Source organism: Erpetoichthys calabaricus, chromosome 1, assembly GCF_900747795.2.
Source record: "Erpetoichthys calabaricus chromosome 1, fErpCal1.3, whole genome shotgun sequence".
NCBI lineage: Eukaryota > Metazoa > Chordata > Cladistia > Polypteriformes > Polypteridae > Erpetoichthys > Erpetoichthys calabaricus.
This window is the reverse complement of record NC_041394.2, coordinates 125,545,534-125,569,970: the sequence shown is the minus strand read 5'-3', so window position 1 is coordinate 125,569,970 and position 24,437 is coordinate 125,545,534. Positions and strand designations below refer to the sequence as shown.

The following is a 24,437-nucleotide window of genomic DNA, read 5'->3' as shown; positions in this document are numbered from 1 at the left end:
TTAAAAAAAAAATGACTGCTATATTCATACTGTATATTAAAGCAATTCCTTCTTTATAAATATTTTAGTAAAAGTGCCATAAACATGGATAAAATGAATAAGCTGGTTAATTTGTAGTGCCCCCATCTTATATTTTTAACCCCTTATTTAACACTAGAATTCTGGAAGCCTATGAAAAAACTCGTAATCCCAGCCCACCTTAAATTCCTTTGCACCTCTCTATCAGCGTCTTTTGTGTTGTAAATGTGTCGATCAGCACAAGCAGCAAGCAGCCTGCTATCCCATCCCCCTGCCCACTGCTGCAGCTCAATTCACAAAGAAGGTTCTCAGTGCTCACTGTTTATCTTGAAGTGAAATTCCTGAAGTTGTAGAGGGGAAATAATAGATTGTCATTTGGAATACATACATTTCATGTGTGTTCCATGTCTACAACAATCTATGTAAACACATTGTTAAAACAGAAACTTTTTCATGTTTTAGTAATAATTGACAAAATGTAGACATGAAGTGTATAATGTGTGAAGCCTGAATAGTGTAGTCTTGCCAGTGTAGTGGATCTGGTAGTGCTGATGCCTTGAAGGCTGTGGTCGTGGTGTGATCTCAGCCACAGGTATTTTGCTTCCCCACAGATCCAGGTTTACTTTTCCAAAGTATAGGACCACTCTGTATGCAGCCAAGAAATCTGCTCCAAGGATGTAGTGGTCTTGAACTGGAGCCAACCAGAATTCGTGTTCAAGTCAAAGATGTCCAATGGTGTCTCGTCACCGTCTTTTGCCAAACATTTGAATTTCCTCTCTGGTAACTGTCTTGAGGGTACCCAGTGGCACTTCCCAGCTCTTTGGTGTTCCATTCTCTGTCTCCGGTAGCAACACATCCCTTCGCCTCAAGCACTGACGTTTGAGGTTCGATCACCATAAGAAGAAGCAAACATGCGTACACCTGATGAGCCCCAATTAGGGCGAAACAGGTGTTGTGTACTTTTTGTATTATTTGATAGGTACTGTATCATATATTTATTTATTTGTTTGTTTGTTTGTTTATACGCATTGTATACATGGCTATACTCTAACTAGCAAAGAAGATAACAGCCCCATGGTTTATATGGGGTGAAACACATATAGGGATCTGGAAGGAACAGATCATTGGTTTAAGGCTGCACAGAATTCTCAGCATTGTTTGACAGACACAAGTGCAGATAGCAGTTCACCAGTGCAGATGGATTTGTGCTTCTTAAAGAGAAATGTCACAGCAGGTAGCTCCCATGAGCAGATTATAGGAGCACCATTCTCAATAGGCATGGACAGACTATTTGAGAGCAAACACAGGTGCCTGTCCTTTTAATTATGCATTAACAATTGGGAAAGTAGAAAGGACCCTTGGCTTGGTGGTCTTTATACTTTGTAAGACTGATCCTGAATCCCAAAAGGTCATCCATGCAGAGACCTTAACAGTCATTAGTTTTGTTCAGCCTCTTATCACATTCTCTGTTATAGTTCATTTTGATACATAAATTGGATCAATACCTGAAAAATATATTTTTTATTTGCCACTTTGCAATAGCTTAGGGATTTTTCAAGTTATGCTCTCTGAAAGCTAATTTTCAATACTGTATGTGCATCTCAACTGCAGATCTGTGCTTTAAGATTTTGCATAACAAAATTGTTGAATTGTATCTATTTTAAAACAGATATAAGTGTTATTGAAAGTTGGTGTATCCCTAACTGGTTAAGTTTAATTTCATTCAAAACAGATAAAAGTATTATTGAAGGTTGGTATATACCTAACTGGTTAAGTTTAATTTAACCAGTTTAAACCAATGTAGGAAGCATTTCAAGATAGAGAGACTTTTATCTGTGGCACCTCTACATGATAACCACCTCTTTCCAACCTCACAAACTTACACAGTTTTTAATGCTTGGAAAACGTATGGGATTAAATCACTTAATGTCTTTGCATCCTTTGAACAGTTACACTCCAAATTTAGCCTCCCATCAACACATTTTTTCCATTATTTCCAAATTAGAAACTTTGCTAAACAAAATTTGCCAAATTTCACTCACCTTCCACTTATTTCTATTCTAGAAGAAATATTGATCAGTCTTGATGACTCAGACAGCATTTCTATAATATATAAAAACATTTTAAAGTCCCTTCCTTTCAAAGATCCCACAGTACAGTCGGATAAGGATTTGTTACTCAACATTTCAGAAAAGAATTGGAAGCCAGCCATGCACAGAATTCACTCCTACTCCATATGCACAAAGCAAGCAATTATTCAACTTAAAATCTTTTATCAAGCACTTCTATGTTGTTTAAAATTGTCCAAAATGCTTCCAGGGCAAGATCAAACCTGAAAATGTTGCAATCAAGCTCTAGCCTCTTTGGGCCATGTGTTTTGGGTGTGTACCAAATTAACACCATTCTGCACCAACATTTTTAATTGCCTATCAGACAGCCTTGGTGTCACAATCACTCCTAATGCATTAATGGCTATGCTTGGTGTACTCCCAGATGGGCTTAAAGTGGAGAAGGGCAAACAAACTGTAATTAAATTTACTTCACTACTAGCACTTAGACTTATCATGTTCAACAGGAAGAATCATAGCCCACCTTTTTTATGTCAGTGGGTAACTGATATTATACAATATAATATTTGAAAATGGAAAAAATCAAATTCTTACCTTGTGGATCTATTCAAAACTTTTTTAAAACCTGGCAGGATCTAATTAATAACATTTTAGAATAAGTTTTTATATTGGGGAAAAGGAGTCTCCTCCTTCTTTTCTACTCTTAAAGTTTAACTCTGGCTGCTAGCCTTCCTGTCTATCTCTTGGATGGGGGTTGAACTGAATTTAGTTTGTTAAGTTTGACTTGTTTGTATGGTTTTAATAAATTCAAAAAAATTCATTTAAATAACTCAGCCTGTTTATTTTGCCATTCTAATGCACTTTATAAAAATACTGGAAAAAATATGGAAAGCCTGACTTTCCATGGCCAGTGGAGAAATATCTAGAATAATACATTATTTTCTAAGACAATAGAAAATCTTAAACATTAGCATCATTACAGCCTTGGGATAGGCCAAAATTGTCCAGAAGGATGCACGTTAACTATAATGGACATTTAATAGGAAAAGTGTTCTTAGTAATTATAGATTAGCAGTAAAAAGTCCTGAATGTTTTTTGTGTGTGTTTTTTTTAACTTTTAGCAAAGGCAGCATCTTGGCTTTAACCATAAATGACAATATTAAAAAACAAACTTGCTTTGTGGATGAAACATTTAGAATATCTTTACCAAAGTGTGGACAAGTCATGTCATCAATGTCTTTCAAGATTTGTGTCTGTTGCAGTGATTTTGTCTGTCACTAATGTGATGACACTGTTGTAAAAGTTGTGAAATGGATCGAGATAATGAATTTTACATTTTTGAGTAATATGATTACAATGAGAATTCAACATGTTTGATCAGAATTCAAGACAAATAAAGTAAGTACAATCTGAAAATATTGCTGTGGGTTGTGTGCTTGTATAGGTGCTGTTATATATACATTACATGCTGTTTATAGGAACAGAGAAACCACACAGAACATTGGTGCAATGTGTTCATTCTCCCATCAGTTTTTATTTGATATAGAACATTTAATATAGATAGTACAGTGGCTAGGACTGCTGCCTCATGAATCTAGTGTGCTGCTTTGGAATCCTGTGCTCAGTAGCTGTCTCTGCAGACTTTCTGTCTTCTCCCATGTCATGTTCCATATGCTCCCTAAAGACATGTGTGTCAGGTTATTTTGGCAGTGTGAGTGAGCCAGTGAAGGATTCATACTCTGTCCAGGGTTGGTTCCTGCCTTACATTCAATACCACCAGGAAAGACTACCAAACCCCCTCATGTTTCCCTAATTTAATTATCACTAGACACTTTATCATCCTGTTTGGCAAACAATAAGCCGGCATCCAAAACGAGATGGCAGAGCATGTACAATGTTTAAAAACACAACTATCCAAAAGACAAACATAACCAAATTCCAAAAACCATACTCAAAGCCAAAAGAACAGTTGGAAAAAAATTAATTTATAAGCCAGATCGTAACAATTAGATTAACAGTATGAGTTTACCCTACAGTAGATTTAGAATCAGTATATTATGAGTCAATTTAGAGTAAGCAATTACAAATATTGCCAATTATAATGACAGAAGATTATAGACATCGTTTAAACTTTGAACATTAAATTGAGATTAATGAACAAACCTATTTTAGTAAGAAAGTTTTAGAGGATAAAAGCTACAAATCCAAATTAACCTTAGGCAGATATTGTATAAGGAGTCTTTAAAATTATCAGAAGGCCAGATGACATCAAGTGTCTGTCAGGTTAACTATAAACCAGGGTTGTTTGAAATAAGTTTTGTTTTGAACGTAGCAGTATCATAAAGGAATGCAGTGAACCAGAGGAGGGTGAAGGGATTGTTTCCTTTGATCCATGTGAAAACTTAAGAAGCAACACTTGAAATTTGTTATTGTTCTTGGATACTTTGTGCAAAAAGACCTGAAAATTGGCTTTCAGAAGTCTGATTCTTTCTGCCACACAGGAAGAGAGTAGTAATTGAAACTCAGGCAGACTTGTGTAATTGGTGGAAAGATGCCCTAAGTGTAATATAAACATGCTGAGAAAAATGCTAAACAATTAACAAAGTCTTATTTAAGAAACTCAAGAATATAAATATCTCAAGTGGTAAGGAATAAAATGTGCATCTTCAGAACAGAAACAATATCCCTAGCAAAAACATAGCCAGACTAAAATGAATTCTAAGTGTGTCAAATGATGTAAGTAAAGGATAAGAATGGACAAAATGTGGTGGATATAGAACAGAGGAAGTGGGTGATAAGTCTGTAACAAGAGAAAGTTAGCGAGAGATGTAGAAATAACAGAAGGCAGCAAGAATTGAACGAGAAATACACATTATGTATTGCACATTACTCTCATTAAGTAAACTGAGATGGAGAAGGTGCAAAAGAACATTTATTGATCTTATATTGAAAGATGGAGGTAAACTACTGACAATTCAAAGAGGATGAAGGATCCAACTTCCTCACAGGGATAAGGATTTCTTTTTTATTCTTGAATAAAACCGTAAGATTAACTGATAAAATGACTTTCGTCTAACTTTATTGTCTTAAGGTTCAGAGTTGAAACCATTTTCTGTTATTAATAAAGATACCAACTACTCTCAATTTACATTCAAGTTTTTGAAACAGTAAGACAGAAAAGTGCCAAGGAAGTGTTCTTTTTGTACTTTTCTTTTTTACAAGGTTTGTGTGATCTTGCTGTCAATTGTGGATTTTTTTCTTTTTATATATTTTTTTAAATTTTACATTTTTATTAAGGACTTTGTGCTTTTAATTTTGAAGTCCCCAAAGAAAGGCATTAAGGGAAACACTAAACCTGTTGTTATAGGTATGCCACCTTCTGTGCCCACAAAAATGTGTTCTGCCATTTTTTACATGGGTGGGTTTTAGCATTTTTGTTATGAGGTTTTGCAATATGTATAGTAACTATCTTAAATAGTTTGACCAAATAAAAATAGTTTCCAGGGTCGGCCCAACGATGAGTGCTAACTTTTTAATATCTTAGTCAGCATTTTTACATATATACGTTTCTTGCGAAGCTAAGATTGTGATTTACAGTAAATCTATTTTACTATGTTATGCTGTGGGAAAATCTTTGATAGCTTGGTCTGGGCAACAGACTCAACTAAATGTTTTTCAAGCTGTGCTTGAATCAAGTCCAGAATGCAGAAAGTGACACTACTTTGGCATGTCTCCAGTCTGGATTCAATCATAGTGCTTCTTTTAAAGAGAAACAAAACAGAGCTTGTAGCCAAAAGGCCTATTTAAAATGTATCTTTAACTACATTTTTCACTGTCATTGATTAGTATTAACTCAGTTACTTTAATTCATTTATTCGTTCTTGCAGCTGTCATAGTCAAAGGGACATGTGGAGATTATCCATGTAACCTCATATGCAAGGCAGGAATCAACCTTGAACAGAGTCAGTTAAATTAATGCATATATTTATTAGTTGACTTAAACATAGACAATTACAGAGAAATTAGAAATGACATACAGTATATGTTGCGTTAGTTCTCAACTTTTGTACTGTATATTAGGTATTTTTGTAGACAATGATATTACAATAAAAGGAAATGATGTATGCAGTTTCTTTTGCTTAATAATCTGTGAATTAAGTCCCAGTTTATACAACAACAGCTTGAAAAGTAAATATTTAGAGTCTATTGATGACATAATCAAATGTGAAAGGCATATGTAATTTATTTGGCAATTTATAAATCAAAACAAAGTATATATTTCATAAACATTTTCATTTTTGTATTTATCATGTTTTTCTTTCCCCATGGCCCTGAAATGGTTAACTGAGTTAAAGAGTAAATGGATGTATCATTTTATTGTAGTTTTGCAGTACCAAGATATGCCAGATATATTCTTCTGCTCTTGTTGATGATGATTATAGCTTGTGATAATAGTCTTATGATCTTTTCTGCTTTCATCTAGGACAGTATATTTTTCACATTTTATCAGTATGCACTGATAATCCAAGAAACAATAGTTAAATATTTTCTTTAGTTAGCTTATATTTCACTTTTCATATCTTATTACTACTACAGTTGTGAAAGCTTTGAGCATCCATCCATCCATCCATCCATCCATTCTCTCCCGCTTATCCGAGGTCAGGTCGCGGGGGCAGCAGCTTGAGCAGAGATGCCCAGACTTCCCTCTCCTCGGCCACTTCTTCTAGCTCTTCCGGGAGAATCCCAAGGCGTTCCCAGGCCAGTCGAGAGACACAGTCCCTCCAGCGTGTCCTGGGTCTTCCCCGGGGACTCCTCCCGGTTAGACGTGCCCGGAACACCTCACCAGGGAGGCGTCCAGGAGGCATCCTGATCAGATGCCCGAGCCACCTCATCTGACTCCTCTCGATGCGGAGGAGCAGCGGCTCTACTCTGAGCCCCTCCCGGATGACTGAGCTTCTCACCCTATCTTTAAGGGAAAGCCCAGACACCCTGTGGAGGAAACTCATTTCAGCCGCTTGTATTCGCGATCTCGTTCTTTCGGTCACTACCCATAGCTCATGACCATAGGTGAGGGTAGGAACATAGATCGACTGGTAAATTGAGAGCTTCGCCTTGCCGCTCAGCTCCTTTTTCACCACGACAGACCGATGCAGCGCCCGCATTACTGCGGATGCCGCACCGATCCGCCTGTCGATCTCACGCTCCATTCTTCCCTCACTCGTGAACAAGACCCCGAGATACTTGAACTCCTCCACTTGGGGCAGGATCTCGCTACCAACCCTGAGAGGGCACTCCACCCTTTTCCGGCTGAGGACCATGGTCTCGGATTTGGAGGTGCTGATTCTCATCCCAGCCGCTTCACACTCGGCTGCGAACTGATCCAGAGAGAGCTGAAGATCACGGCCTGATGAAGCAAACAGGACAACATCATCTGCAAAAAGCAGTGACCCAATCCTGAGCCCACCAAACCAGACCCCCTCAACGCCCTGGCTGCGCCTAGAAATTCTGTCCATAAAAGTTATGAACAGAATCGGTGACAAAGGGCAGCCCTGGCGGAGTCCAACTCTCACTGGAAACGGGTTCGACTTACTGCCGGCAATGCGGACCAAGCTCTGGCACCGGTTGTACAGGGACCGAACAGCCCTTATCAGGGGGGCCGGTACCCCATACTCTTGGAGTACCCCCCACAGGATTCCCCGAGGGACACGGTCGAATGCCTTTTCCAAGTCCACAAAACACATGTAGACTGGTTGGGCAAACTCCCATGCACCCTCCAGGACCCTGCTAAGGGTATAGAGCTGGTCCACTGTTCCGCGACCAGGACGAAAACCACACTGTTCCTCCTGAATCCGAGGCTCGACTATCCGACGGACCCTCCTCTCCAGGACCCCTGAATAGACTTTTCCAGGGAGGCTGAGGAGTGTGATCCCTCTGTAGTTGGAACACACCCTCCGATCCCCCTTCTTAAAGAGGGGGACCACCACCCCGGTCTGCCAATCCAGAGGCACTGTCCCTGATGTCCATGCAATGTTGCAGAGGCATGTCAACCAAGACAGTCCTACAACATCCAGAGCCTTGAGGAACTCCGGGCGTATCTCATCCACCCCCGGGGCCCTGCCACCAAGGAGTTTTTTGACCACCTCGGTGACCTCAGTCCCAGAGATGGGGGAGCCCACCTCTGAGTCCCCAGGCTCTGCTTCCTCATTGGAAGGCATGTTAGTGGGATTGAGGAGGTCTTCAAAGTACTCCCCCCACCGACCCACAACGTCCCGAGTCGAGGTCAGCAGCGCACCATCCCCACCATATACAGTGTTGACACTACACTGCTTCCCCTTCCTGAGACGCCAGATGGTGGACCAGAATCTCCTCGAAGCTGTCTGAAAGTCGTTCTCAAAAAAAGTCTTTGAGCAGCTTTGTTATATGTGTTGTTGCTCCTGTTTACTTAAATGAAAATAGGATTTTTAAGACCATAATTTTTGTTTATGCCGTTAAACTTCAAATGCATTTCTTTGTCAGTGCAACCAATTAAAAAACAAACAAGCAAAAAAAAAAAAACCCTTTTTTATACTAGCCACATTGAAGACAGATTACATAATAAATATAAAAGTATTTAATATCTTTTTCCCTACTTGCACCTTTCCTCTGTATCCACATGTGCCTGAACCTCTTTTGGCTGGCATTCCCATAAAGCCTGCTTCTCAGATGCTGTCATTATTTTTAAAGTTAATGTCCTGCTTAATTTTTCCACATTTATACTTCCTGTCTTTGAAGACACTCACTCGCAGTTCCTCTTTTGGTCACGTCATCAAACCCGAATTGTTATTTACACAGCATGCCTTATGGAATATGTGACCACATCAGTCACACCTGTGACGTTATGGGAAGTGAGTTGTAAATATCATGATGTTTCAACTGTCATTTATCTCTCGGTTCAAAATCTCATATTCACTGAATTACCTGTCTCCTGCCCAGGATTATTTATATAATCTTCTTCTTCTTTTGGCTGCGCCCGTTAGGGGTCACCACAGCAGATCATCTTCTTCCATGTCTTTCTGTCCTCTGTATCTTGTTCTGTTACACCCATCACCCGCATGTCCTCTTTCACCACATCCATAAACCTTCTCTTAGGCCTTCCTCTTTTTCTCTTGCCTGACAGCTCTATCTTTAGCATCCTTCTTCCAATATACTCAGCATCTCTCATCTGCACATGTCCAAACCAGCACAATCTCGCCTCTCTGACTTTGTCTCCCAACCGTCCGACTTGAGCTGACCCTCTGATGTACTCATTTCTAATCCTATCCATCCTTGTCACACCCAATGCACATCTTACCATCTTTAACTCTGCTACCTCCAGCTCTGCCACCTGCTTTCTGGTCAGTGCCACCGTCTCCAACCCATATAACATAGCTGGTCTCACTACCGTCCTGTAGACCATCCCTTTCACTCTTGCTGATATCCGTCTGTCACAAATCACTCCTGACACTCTTCTCCACCCATTCCACCCTGCCTACACTCTTTGTCACCTCTCTTCCACAATCCCCATTACTCTGTACTGTTGATCCCAAGTATTTACAGTAAACTCATCCTCTTTGCCAACTCTACTCCTTGCATCCTCACCATTCCACTGACCTCCCTCTCATTTACACACATGCATTCTGTCTTGTTCCTACTGACCTTCACTCCTTTCCTCTCTAGAGCATATCTCCGCCTCTCCAGGGTCTCCTCAACTTGCTCCCTACTATCACTACAGATGACAATGTCATCAACAAACATCATAGTCCACAACTGTCAACCTGTCCATCACCATTGCAAATAATAAAGGGCTCAGAGCTGATCCCTGATATAATCCCACCTCCACCTTGAATGCATCCGTCACTCCTACCACAGACCTCACCACGGTCACACTTCCCTCCTACATATCCTGTAAAACTCTTACATACTGCTCTGCCACTCCCGACTTCCTCATACAATACCACAACTCCTCTCGAAGCACCCTGTCATATGCTTTCTTCAGGTCCACAAAGATGCAATGCAAATTCTTCTTGTCTTCTCTATACTTCTCCATCAATACCCTCAGAGCAAACATTGCATCTGTAGTGTTTTTTCTTGGCATGAAACCATACTGCTGCTCACTAATCATCACCTCACTTCTTAACCTAGCTTCCACTACTCTTTCCCATAACTTCATGTTGTGGCTCATCAATTTTATGCTCCTGTAGTTACTACAATCCTGCACATCCCCCTTATTCTTAAATATCGGCACCAGTACACTTCTTCTTCACTCCTCAGGCATCCTCTCACTTTCCAAGATTCCATCATTTAAACAATCTGGTTAAAAACTCCACTGCCATCTCTCCTAAACACCTCCATGCTTCCATAGGTATGTCATCTGGACCAACGGCTTTTCCATTCTTCATCCTCTTCATAGCTGTCCTTACTTCTTCCTTGCTAATCTGTTGCACTTCCTGATTCACTATCTCCACATCATCCAACCTCTTCTCTCTCTCGTTCTTTTCATTCATCAGCCTCTCAAAGTACTCTTTCCAGCTGCTCAACACACTCTCCTTGCTCGTTTCCATCTTTATCCTTTATTACCCTAACTTGCTGCACATCTTTCCCAGCTCGGTCCCTCTGTCAAACCAATCGGTACAGGTCCTTTTCTCCCTCCTTAGTGTCCAACCTCTCATACAACTCATCATACGCCTTTTCTTTAGCCTTTGCCACCTCTCTCTTCATCTTGTGCCTTATCTCCTTGTACTTTTGCCTACTTTCTGCTTCTTTCTGATTATCACAGTTTTTCTTTGCCATCCTCTTCCTCTGTATATTCTCCTGTACTTTCCCATTCCACCACCAGGTTTCCTTTTCCTTCTTCCTCTGTTCAGATGTCACACCAAACACCCTTCTTGCTGTCACCCTCACTACATCTGTTGTAGTTTCCCAACTGTCTGGTAATTCTTCACTACCACCCAGTGCCTGTCTCACATTCTCCTTAAACTCAACCTTGCAGTCTTCCTTTTTCAACTTTCACCATTTGATCCTTGGCTCTGCCCTCACTCTCACCCTCTTCTTGATCTCCAACGTCATCCTACAAACGGCCATTCTATGCTCCTTAACTACACTTTCCCCTGCCACCACTTTGCAGTCTTCAACCTCCTTCAGATTGACTCTTCTGCATAGGATGTAATCTACCTGTGTGCATCTTCCTCCACTCCTGTACATAACCCTATATTCCTCCCTCTTCATAAAATACGTATTCACCACAGCCATGTCCATCCTTTTGGCAAAATCCACTATCCTCTGACCTTCTTCATTCCTCTCCTTGACACCATACCTACCCATCACCTCCTCGTCTCCTCTGTTCCCTTCACCAACATGTCCATTGAAATCCACTCCAATCACCACTTTCTGTCCCTTGGGCACACTGTTCATCACTTCATCCAACTCACTCCAAAGATCTTCTTTCTCATCCATTACACACCCAAGTTGCAGGGCATATGCACTAACAGCAACATTTCTGTTTCCAGCTTCATAATCATTACTCTGCCTGACACTCTTTTCACCTCCAAAACACTCTCGACATACCGTTCCTTCAGAATAACACCAAGTCCATTTCTCCTCCTATCCACACCATGATAGAACAATTTGAATCCACCTCCGATCCACCTGGCCTTACTCCCCTTCCATTTAGTCTCTTGCACGCACAATATATCAACATTCCTTCTCTCCATTATATCTGCTTACTCTCTCCGCTTACCAGTCATACTTCCAACATTCAAAGTTCCTACCCTCAGTTCCACTCTTTTTACCTTCCTCCTCTCCTGCTGCCTCCAGACATGTCTCCCCCCTCTTCTTCTTCTTCTTCTTCTTCGGCCAACAGTAGCCCAATTTCTGCCAGCACCCTGTTGGCCAACAGTACTGGTGGTGGTCGTTGTTAACCCAGGGCATAACCGATCCTGTATGGAAATTTGTATTGTTCGCATATTGATTTGGCAAAATTTTACACCGGATGCCCTTCCTGACGGTAACCCTCCCCATTTATCCAGGCTTGGGACCGGCACGAAGAAACACACTGGTTTGTGCATCCCCTGTGGCTGGGTTGGATAATTTATATAAACATTATAAAAATAAGAAGAAAAATTTAGACAAGTTTACCATTCCAAATCTTACTCTGAAAAATAAGGTAAGGTTGAGGTTTTGAAAGTTGGTGTAATAGCACACCATAGGCAATGTTTCTTGCGTTGGTCAGCAAAGAGAGTAAAACTATGTTTCCATTCAATCTTGAGACTGGAGTGGAGTGGATCAAGGATAATTTATAGTGGCAGAAGTATTGGAGGGCAGATTTTGATGTTGTCACTGTTCTTCTGTTCAGAACAGAACTGGGCATCAGTGCCATCAGTACCATATACATACACACCCCTACACACATATACACACTGATCAATAAAATGCAGTATACAATACAGAAAAAACAGTTTAATAAGACAATATTAAAAGAAAGCAGACTTGCAAATGGCAGGCACCTGGGACTGGTATGCATTTTTCGAAATTTCAGATAAATGCCCATAGAAGTGACTTGCTGTTACAATCTCTGTAGCCGGTCATAATTGTTAATGATTTGTGAATCACAATTTTGCTACCCTTTCTAACATACACAAAATTCAGGAAATGGGCTAACCTCTGCAAAGGTTTATGTTCAAAGGTTTATGTTCTTTCATATTGTGATGTCTAGCTATTTCAAAAATGTCATGACATAATTTTATCCAGTTCTTTTTACTCAAAAATGAAACAAACAAACAAAAAAATAAAATCAAATAAGGACTTGGGCACATCCAGTGTAATTATAAGTAGTAATGCAAAGTAATAAAATGTTAACAAAATGAAACATAAAAAATAGACCATAAAGTTTAAAAGTAAATATATAGTGCAAAATATAGCAAATCAACCTAACAAGGTACAGCAGATGTTTTACCTATCTGTCAAAAGCAGAATAATCTATAAATCTGGACAATGTACATAACAAGGAATTTAAAAATAGACAAATGCCAAAACAGCTTCTTTCTAAAATAAAGACACTTTCCAAAAATGCATCCCTTGCTTCCTCTTTCTGGACACCATAATGCAGGATTTACAGAAATGCTAAAAAATTCCTGCTCACAGTTAATAGATGCAGACTGGGCTCATCATCATCATTATCAAACTCACTCTAGTTTCCATGTAGTTGTGCCACATCCTCTCAGATCTGGTCAAACTGATATTAGCTTCTTCACTGCTAATGCTAAACCATGATGGTTGTGAGGCTTCATCTTTTCTAAGAAAAAATCTGGTGAGTTCAGACGAAATTTGTAATATGTCTCCAATTCTAGATTTTTTCTTTTTTAAACTCTTCGCTCAGAACATTAATAACTCAAGGATTCTCAAGCTTTTTTCACTGAGGGCCACAGCGCATGTTGTCAACAAGCCAGATGGGCTGCATAATAATAATAAATCAACATGTTTCCTTAAAAAGGACACTAAATGTTAGGTGTACAGTGGAACATCGGTTCACGACCATAATTCGTTCCAAACCTCTGGTCGTAAACCGATTTGGTCGTGAACCAAAGCAATTTCCCCCATAGGATTGTATGTAAATACAATTAATCTGTTCCAGACCGTACGAACTGTATGTAAATATATTTTTTTAAAGATTTTTAAGCACAAATATAGTTAATTACACCATAGAATGCACATGGAGGTGCCTCAATTGCACGTGCAGGCTCTCTCTCTCTCTCTCTCAACAGCACGTGAGCCCCTCCCTTCTCCCTCTGTAACATTGCAGCAGTTCGCGCTATAGCCTTACAATCCAATCGCTGTAAACACACTTTTTAAATGAGTTTTAAGCACAGGGAGAAAAAAAGGAACATTTGAACAAATCCGAACTTTATTTAAAAGCCAACCAAGACAGTAACATTGCAGGAGTTCACGCTAATAGCATTACAACCTGATCGCTATAAACACTCTTTTTAAATGAGTTTTAAGCAGAGGGAAAAAATGAACATTTGAAAAAAGAGAAAAGTAATATTGCAACACTTCTCATAATTAAGTCTCAATAATTCTCACCACTGTTCACTTGCTTAGAAGCCATGGTTAACTGCAAAAGCACACGAAATACTGTAGAGCACAAAGAGTTCACAGGTAAAGCACGTACGTCTGACTGAGAACAATGAACAGGGAGAGGCTGAACACGTGCTTAAATACAGTAATCGGCGCGTACGAACCGGAAGGGAAATGAAATAGAGCACAAAGACTTCACAGCGAAAGCACGCACGCACGGAGAACAATGCAACACATGCAGAAATCATCGGCGCGCACAAACCGAAAGGGAAACTGGCTTGTTCGTATACCGAGTGTGTGGTCGTGAACCGAGGCAAAAGTTTGGCGAACTTTTTGGTCGTAAACTGAGTTGTACGTGTACCGAGATTTTCGTGAACCGAAGTTCCACTGTACATATAAAATCTTTTCCTGGTCATGCTAATAATATTTGTTTAATAATTTTATTAAATCACTTCTCCATAAAAAATGCCAGTGAAGAAGAACATGGAAGACCTTTTTACAATTACAAAGAAAAAACACCCCACATCCTGTTTGTTAAATTAATAATTACAAAAACACTTACTGGAGAGTTGGTCTTTCCCGTTGTCTGAGATGGACATCTAAGACAATGCTCAACTATTGGCAGTGTCTGTTTCTCCTTTTTTTGAATATTTGAGATTTTCTTTATTTTAATAATCTGGATGGAATTGCCAAAAGTATACTAAACATGAACAAGAGGTGAAACGGAGAGAAAGAAAGGCTTAAAGATTCACAGTAGTGTAAGGTGTCAAGTTCACTGATTGAAATTGAGGTTACAAAGTAGGCCCCAGTTAGTTAGGATCTCCACGCTAGCTCCATGCAACTGTTGTTACGGTAAGCTTTATGACCTTAGTCTTGGAAAGTCTTTCTCCCATGGGGCGACTAGGATTTTTTCCTGAATAAGATCAAACACAGTTGCGTACGGTACGACAGGAGCTTCCGCCTGCAGCTGAAGTCACTTCAGTACACATGTACTTTGTAAGCATGCCCATGACGATTAAACAGAGGAAGCTCTGCAGTCTACTTGTGACTTTACACTGTAGGAAGATAAGTAAATAAATCAAGGTAAATAACATTCGATCTGGCTTTTATATACAGTTAGGTCCATAAGCCCCTGAAATGAAGGGATTGTGTTAAAAAATGCTTTAGTTGCCTCACATTTTTATGCAATCGTTTTATTCACCCCACTGAATTAAAGCTGAAAGTCTGCACTTCAACTGCATCTGAGTTGTTTCATTTAAAATTCATTGTGGTAATGTACAGAACCAAAATTAGAAAAAAGTTGTCTTTGTCCAAATATTTATGGACCTAACTGTAAGTAACATACTGTATAAATGTTTTTTATATAAAGACCATCACAAAACATAATCATAAACAGGACTTTGCACAATACCTTGGGCCTGTAAGCCCTGCTTTTTCTTTGAAGGAACAACAAAGAGGTTGTATCTGTTTTGTACCCTAACTCAATTTCTTTTTCTTCTGTTATATTCTTGAATAAAAGCGCACTTGTTTTGTTATACGTGTACCTTTTGTGAAAGTGTTTATTTGATATTTGGACTTCAGTCTTCACACATTGTACATTCCATGTCAAAATTTTTTTGTTAGTATTATGACATTTTGGGTATTTGTTCAATATATGTCCTCTGGTCATTGTAGACATGGAAAACACATGAAATGCATGTATTCCAAATAACGATATATTATTTACCCTATGCAACTCAAGGACCTCACACAGAGATAAAAAGACTTGAGCTGGAAGAACTTTTTGGCCAAGATGAGCTCTGGTGGTGGAGGGGATGGGATAGCAGGCTGCTTGCAGCTTGTGCTGATCGACACATTTATAAAACAAAAGACGCTGATGGAGAGGTGCAAACGGATTTAAGGTGGGGCTGGATTACAAGTTTTTATGTAGGCTTCAGGGATTCTAGTGTTAACAAATTAATAAACAGGAAGTTTGTAATGCAGTAGCAGAAATTACAAACACAACTGGAAATAAAACCAGGGAGCATAAAGAGATATCTGACACATTTAACACCAGAATCCCTGAAGCCTATGAAAAAAGTTGTAATGCAGGGCCACATTAAATTCCTTCACAGCTCTTATTCAGCATCTTTGTTTTGCAAATGTGTCAATCAGCACAAGCAGCAAGCAGCCTGCTATCCCATCCCCCACTAACGCAGCTGAAGTCAGATGCAAAATTCTCAGAGCTCAAGTCTGTTTATCTGGGTGTGAGGTATTTGGAATTGAATAGGGTAAATAATATATTGTTATTTGGAATACATACTGTATATTTCATGTGTGGTTCGTACCTATGATCTGGGTAAATGGAGGATGACAGAAAATGTGAGGCAAGAAATGTTGAGCACATAGCTAAAACAGATAAACAGTTCAGTCATCAACTAAAACATATATAGTGAACACCAGAGGACACTGCAGCTCCTCAAACCCATACCACAAGTGCAGTCGCACAGTCAAAAAGTCTTTGATAAAAGCTGTTTATTTAAATTGAATACCTTATACAGGCTTCAATTCACCTTCAACAGACTTTCTTCCACAATAAATCCTCCGTCTCTCCTTCAGGCAATCTTTGTCCACCTTCCACTCGACTTAATTGATTTAATTAATTGTTTCTGCCTGCCTGAATTTGCACTTTTAAATAACTTGCTCTTAGACAATTTCACGGTAGTACATCATAATATCACTAAAACGAGCAGCTCCACCACAGCACTGAAAAGATTAGGTTCAAGAACATTTTGGTAAGACATACAAAATTTTAAATGTGAAATAGGATTCAGCTAAAATCCTTTCATACTCTAGAAATGTTTTTATTCTGCTTTCTTATTTTTTCCTAGGTTTAATACATATATTATTTTTGTACCTTTTTCAAAATTTTTAATATCAAGGAATCCAAAATCATCTTTATTTCCTATAACCAAAATACATTTTAGATCTCCAGGGTTCCATCCTTTTTCCAAAACCAACTTCAGATTAAAGTTTAATGTGATTAAAATCTAGTCTTATATTTTGACAAATGCAGGCTAAAGATTAGACATCTTTTGTTTTACTTGTAGCAGCCGTTAGGATAATTCAGAAATGCTCTTAGATGAAGCTGAAATTGATTATTTTGGATGAAAATCCCTTACTAGCAAGTGATTGTTTCTTTTTTCTTTTAACATATAAATTAGTACAATATGTAAATAATGGCTGGAGTAGCTGAGTTAGATAGTTGGACAACTGTTGTATGCTAACACAGAATGAAATATGTCCCATGTTGAATCAACTAAAAAGATATTTTAAAAAATATTCCACTTTTGCCAGTTTCTTCTTCATACTTCTTTTGTTACTCATTAAATGCATGGATCGACTTGTGTACAACAGTTGAGATTTAGATCTGCCGTTGTGTTTGCATGCTGTTTGACATTAAAGGTAAAATTTTGGACTTGTTTTCACCAATCAATAAATTCATATGCAGTATGAGACTCTAGATCAGGGGTCTCCAACCTTTTTTCCCCTGAGAGCTACTTTTACAAAATGAAAATGGCCGAGAGCTACTCACGTTTTCTGACGTTTATTCTTATAGCTTATTTCAACCCAAACAAACTGAATAAGCTTGTTTTGCCTGAACATTTACAAAATGTTTGTGTCCACAACTCACATTTTGCATTAAAACATCACAAAAAATATTTAGTTCACCTGCAAGTGCATTTTGTATGTCTGTATGCATTTTCTAGTGTATCTCACACTATTGAATGCTGTCAAAACAAAACAATGCAATTACAAATACACAGATATTACTTTTTTATTTGTCATTTTATTAAATGTCACTGTTTCACTTCACAAGAGTATTCACATGTCCAGTTGCATGTGTAATGTGTTTTTTAGTTGGTGAGATGAGTGGCACTGCATGGAGTCTACAAGAGAGGTGTATTGTGAGGTTCACTCTTATGGAGTCATTTAAATGTTCATCTGTCAGTCTTGTTCTGAACTTTGATTTCATGACATTCATGTCAGAAAAGGCAGACTCTCAGAGGTATGTAGACCTAAACAAAGCAGACATTTTCAGAGCTGCTTGGTGAAGATTCTTATAGTTATCTGGTTCTGCTAAGCTCCAAAAATGCTGAGAATGCTGTTGAGACTTTAACTGCACATTATTTTGAAGGTTTACTAATATATCTATTATAATAAAAAAATCTTGGGTCGATATGTGATCTCCTCGGAAGACACTGCAAGAGACACTTTAATGTTACACGAGACACGGCAGTGAGACAAAAGGACAGCTGCTCTACAGGCTTTTAAATGTTCAATGCGCAGTGCGACAAGCAGAACACGCAGCTCAGCAGCAGCAGCAGCAGAAAGCCAGAAGCTGATCCGTTCACCTCTCTTTAGCGTGCATTCAGCCCACCCACCCCCTAACCCCCCCCCCCCCCCCCCCTTCACAATGCGAGTGGCAAAGACACGAGGTGGCTGGAGCGTAGCGTGTAACGGGATCGAGTGAAGCAAGCAGGAGGCAAAGCCCCCTAGTAATATATAAAATCCAATGTCTCTGCCTCTATGTCTGTCCACTTTTCACGAGAGAACTACTTAATGGATTTAGATCGGGTTTTTTTCTATAATTTGCTTGAACATTCCGGTTGATTTTGCGACTTCTCTCATTTCGCTATGTATCATAGTTTGCTTACGGTACCGATTTATTTGCGCGAATCCGAGATCCACGCAATGGGCCAGGGGGAGGGGCCTTCCTCACTCACTCGCCAGCTTTGGGGTGTGTTCCTTAACTCTGCTTAGCTAGCGAATGAGAGAACAATTGAATTCAGCTTTGCCTGATATCTATACTAATAAAAGGCAAAGCCCTCACTGACTCACTCATCACTAACTCTCCAACTTCCCGTGTAGGTAGAAGGCTGAAATTTGGCAGGCTCATTCCTTACAGCTTACTTACAAAAGTTAAGCAGGTTTCATTTCAATATTCTACACGTAACGGTCATAACGGTCGACAACGTCTGCCATGTTAAACTTTCTTATTTATGGCCCCATCTTCATGAAATTTGGTAGGCAGCTTCCCTGCACTAACCGAAACCGATGTACGTACTTATTTTGGTGGTATGACATCACTGTCAGCTGCCATTTTGAACTTTCCAACGGTTACTTAATGGGCCCATCTTCAAGAAATTTGGTACGCGGGTTCCCAACGCTAACTGAATCCTACTTACGTACATATATACGTCTATAGCCTGCAGCTCGGTCCACACTCTGAATCCTCCAGGCACTCCTGAGCATAATCTTTTGAAGGTTGGGGCACCAATAATGTTACTGAGAAACTTACAGCCACCGAAACTTTGTAACGGCACGAGACTTCAGGTCACATGCTTGCAAAAGAATCTAATTGATGCAACTATTTTTACTGGCGGTGGCTCAGGGGAGAGAGTTTTTATTCCACGCATCCCCGTTATACCCTCTGATCTCCCATTTCAATTCAAACGCCTCCAATTTCCAATTAGGCTCTACTTCGCAATGACAATTAATAAGTCTCAGGGACAGACCCTACAAAAGGTTGGCATTGATTTGAGGCAAGATTGCTTCTCACATGGCCAACTATATGTTGCATGCTGAAGAGTAAGCTCAGCGCACAGCTTGGTCATATTACAACCAGAGGGGCGAACTGACAACGTGGCATACAACGAGATCCTTAACAAATAATTATTGGTACATTTTCCCTCAGTTTATTATTTAAAATTTTAAAGCAGTAGCGCGGGTATTTTGCTAGTTTAAAATAAAATGTAACTTAGGTCTTGATGAGTTTGAGTCTGAATATTCTCTTAAGTGTGTGTCACACTGAAAAGATAGATTGCAATTCAGATTGTGGATTGTGATTTTGTGTTAAAAGGACCATAATATGATTTTTTGGAAAGATCGCCCACCCCTAATTTGATTAATCAAGTTTTCAAATTTATGTAGGATTCATTAACCCTTTGGTGAGCTACTCGGAAATGGGTTGCGAGCTACCGATAGCTCGCGAGTGAGGTGTTGGGAGACCCCTGCTCTAGATTAGCATTAGAGAATCACAATGCTATACAGTGTAAGGTTTCCAAACTCTTTTGGGACTCTCCCCAATGGGACGACATACCAAAGAGCGTCCCAAAGCGTGATCGCCGAGAAGACAGCCTATTGATTGCCAGGGCAACCGCAGGCTCCCAGAGCTGTAGCAGCATGCCGCGAAAACAGATCTGAAAAGATTATGGTCGTGCTTTGAGCACCTGCCATCGATGGGTGATGCAAGGAACACTATAACTGCAGGGAACAGTATTACTTGGCCACTAACCTGGCCAAGACCCTGCCTGAATGCTGTGTCTGTGTATAGGAGGGTGGTAGATCCCGCTACAATAAATAACAATGCTGTTCCTGTTTCAAGCTGAATAAAAGCTGGTTTTGCTAAAGTACTGAGACTAGTCTCGTGTTTTGGGATGCAAGACAGGGACTCACACGTCACAACAGAAAAAAGTATATAATTTTAATTCTAATAAGTCCTTTAGTCTTATATCTTAAAGACACTTTTCTTATTTGCTGCTTTTGATATAAGTGATTCACTTACTCCAAGTCTGTGGGAGTCAGAACCTGTTCTGGTAGCACTAGGTGCAATGCTAAAGCCCACCCTGGAACTGGTGGCTGTGCATTGCAAAGTACATTAACACACAAGCATTTAAACTATATCTGCTGTGATGGAAACTGGGGTGTCAACAGCCCAAACCCTAACATGAACACACAAGCACAGTCCCGGGTTCAAATAAAGGTTGGTTTATTAACCAAATCACCTCAAATACATCACAACAAACACAAAAATACAGGTTTCTCTTTCCAAAATTCTTCTCACCATCACACTGCCCTCCTCCAGTCAAGTGTTGCCCTTCTTCCTCCCAACTTCGACTTGCCTGAATAAGGTAGTGCAGTCCCTTTTATTAACAACCCGGAAGTACTTCCGATGCCAGGGCCCCTGCCCAATGGAAGTACTTCCAGGTCATATGGAAGTCCATTACAGCAGGGAGCTTGTCCCCCTGCATCATCCTCTTGCAGCCCCTAGTGACTCCAGCAGGGTTGGTCTGCTGGACTACATTTCCCTGCATGCTCTGCTGGCTTTCCACTGGGCACTGGTATCCAGTACTGCTACCATCTAGCGTGTTGGGGGAATAAGACCCCCCCAGAGTTATCTTTACTTTTACATGAGCTGTCCGTCCATCCTTTTCGATCCATCCTTCCTGGTCTGCTTCTTGTTTCCTCCTCGGCCAAGATACCCATTTGGCCCATGTGGCATCTACACTGCTTACTCATAATAATTAAACTAACCTAGAATAAATCAAGGTATATAATTTATTTTCTTTTTGAAGTGTTTTCCCAATATTACCAAAGTTCATCGGCTCTAGTATGCAAAATGGGATTCTAGCAAAAGCTTGATGCATTGAAACGATTCCACAGACTTCTTCGTTTTAAAAAGCTTTAGTAAAAATTCAAAGTAAAACAGCTCACACAAAAATAGAGCAAAAAATGGTATTGCAAGGAAAGAAAAGTTCTGTTTAAGGCTTACAATATATCTTGTTTGTTTCTTTAAGTTCTCTCATACAGCTGAACCATTTCTAAATGGTCAGAAAACTGTATGTCTATCCCATTTTCATACTGTAAAATGGTTCTTTCAGTCCCCGCTAGCACTGGGACCTGTTCTGAACAACAACTGAATCAATTAACACACTGTATCTTAGTTATAACAGCGGGTAAAAGGCTATACCATTGTCTATGACTGTGAAAGAAGATTATATTCTGTTCAAATTAAACAAACACTAATATGAGTTTAACTCAAAGCTTTAACTTTCTAAGATTGGCTATTATACCTGTCACTAATGTTTTCTGTACTGTATGGTATTTATAACACCTTGTAATGCTAATTTCCCAGTAGCCCACTTGGAAATGACTAGGTTTACTGGAATTACACAAAAAGAAAAAGAAAAAAACATGATTTACTTTTTTAGAACATACAGGATGCTAAAATATTCAATTGTAGCACTATATAGTAATATACAGTACTTAAATAAATTAGAATGTGGTGTTATTGATATGATTAAAATTAGAATAGTCCTTGCTTCTGTTGAACATTTATCTGCTGCTCCAGTGTTATTTATTAAATGTGTAAGGTGTAAACCCACTGTCTCTAAGCTTGCAATGTATGATTCCATATTTTTTAGAGAATATAGACAATGAGACGGGTCGTCTAGTTGGAGGAAGAACAAAATGTGATGGTTATGTGGAAATACTGTCAAATGGAAGTTGGAGCTTAGCATGCTCTTCAGGATTCAAAGAGAATGAAGGGGCTGTTCTTTGCCGCCAGGTTGTAGCCTTTTATTTTTTTAGAAAAAAAAAGTGTTTTCTGTATGTAATGTTTTGTTTTTCTTTATATTTAATAATCATATCCACGAAAAATGCAAGCCCTAATTTAAAGTACTTTCTCTTTGTTATTGTTAATTTATTGTAGAGTGCCATGAAAAAGTATGTTCCCCCTTCCTAATTTCCTCTTTTATTGCAAATGTTTGAAACAGAAAAGTTTCAGGTCCTCAACCAAAATTTTGTATTAGATAAAGGGCATCTTTTTTAACTTATCTATTTTATCTAATGAAGCAAGTAATCCAATGCCAGCTGGCACTGTGTAAAAAAGTATTTGCTTAAATGTTAAATCAATCCAATTAAAAAGGAAATTGAAGTTGATTGAATACAGCCAGGCTTAATTACAACCAGCCCTTCTCAGTATAAACCTCACTTATTTTGAATATTACCATCAGAGTCAAGATGCCACCACAAAGATTTAGCAAGCACATCATGCCAAAAAATATTCCTTAAGACATCAGAAAAATTGTTGATCTCTTGTAGGTTGAAAACAGCTACAAAGCCATTTCAAAGGTTCTGATAGCTCCAATAAACCACAGTGAGAGCCACACTCTCCAAATGGAAAAAAATTGTAGCGAATCTTTCCAGGAGTTGCCAGCCTACCAAAACCTCCTAAGGCACCATATATAATCAACCAGGAGATCACAAAGAATTCTGAAAATAATCTATAGAAGTCCTGGCCTCTGTTGAATTTAGCACATGTCAACATTCATGAATAAATAGTTTGAAAAACACTGGGCAAAGTGAGCTTCACTGGAAATGATAGTAGAAACATGGAAACTGCTGTTAACCAAAAGAGCATAACTAGTCAGGGAACAGATAAGACAAAAGTTGAAATTTTTTGATGACATGTGTCTGATTTTGTCCAGTGTAAAGCAAACCCAGCATTTCACATTAGGACCATTTTGCCAACAGTCAGACACTACTGTGGTGGTAGCATGATAGCACGGGAAAATTGTTCTGCCTCAGGATCTGTATCAGACAATTTCTAAGAATATTTAGTCACCCATCTATGTAAAGCTGAAGCTTACTCGAGTCATGCAGCAAGACAATGATCAATAACACAAAAGCAAGTCCATATCAGAATTCCTAGAAAAAAAAAAAAAAAGTTTTAAACTGTTTGTCAAAGTCAGACCTAAACTAACAGAGAGGGTGAAGAAGGACCTAAAATGATTAAGATCATGCTTAAAACCCCATCAATCTGAATTAAAGCAGTTCTGCAAGGAAAAGTGGGCTAAAATTCTGCCAAAACAATGTGGAAAGCTGATACTGATATTAGAAAGCATTGCAGTTAAAGGTAGAACAACAAGCTATTAAGTGCAAAGGAGAATTAACTTTTTGACACAATGCCAATGGCATTGGATAACTTTTATGTGTGAAAATTTTACAATAATTGAGGTAATCAACAAACGTACAAAGCATTTTCACAGCACTAATTATTAAGAAAAATAACTGCCATTTACTAAAATATACTCTAATAATAAATAATTTTATGGTACAAGTGTCTTCTTTTGTTTTGCACACTGTAACTAAGACACATTTATTTTATTTAAACTTGCTCATTCTATGAACAGATATGTTAATACATTTAAGCTTCAAATTGATATCAACAAAAAGGAATAGGCTATTGTATCTACTGTGTTAATAGAAGAGTATTTCTGACAGTTTGACAGTATTTTAACAACTAATGAAAAACATTTTTAGAAGTTAATTGTTTATCAACCATCCCATCCATCAATTTTGTGAACCCTTGTATTCCAATACATTTTTGCAGAATTTACTGCAATGTTTGAAACATTACTTCATGGGATACTGGTG

General features: G+C 39.0%; 1 protein-coding gene across 1 annotated transcript in view; it reads left to right on the top strand.

The window, feature by feature from the left end:
- The window catches only part of LOC114655151 (scavenger receptor cysteine-rich type 1 protein M130-like), a 134,612-nt gene that overhangs the window by 93,688 nt on the left and 16,487 nt on the right, over positions 1–24,437 (top strand). The window contains exon 5 of the mRNA XM_028806015.2: positions 22,424–22,566. Within this exon, the coding sequence (XP_028661848.1) occupies positions 22,424–22,566 (143 nt within the window). The remainder of the gene's footprint in view (positions 1–22,423; positions 22,567–24,437) is intronic.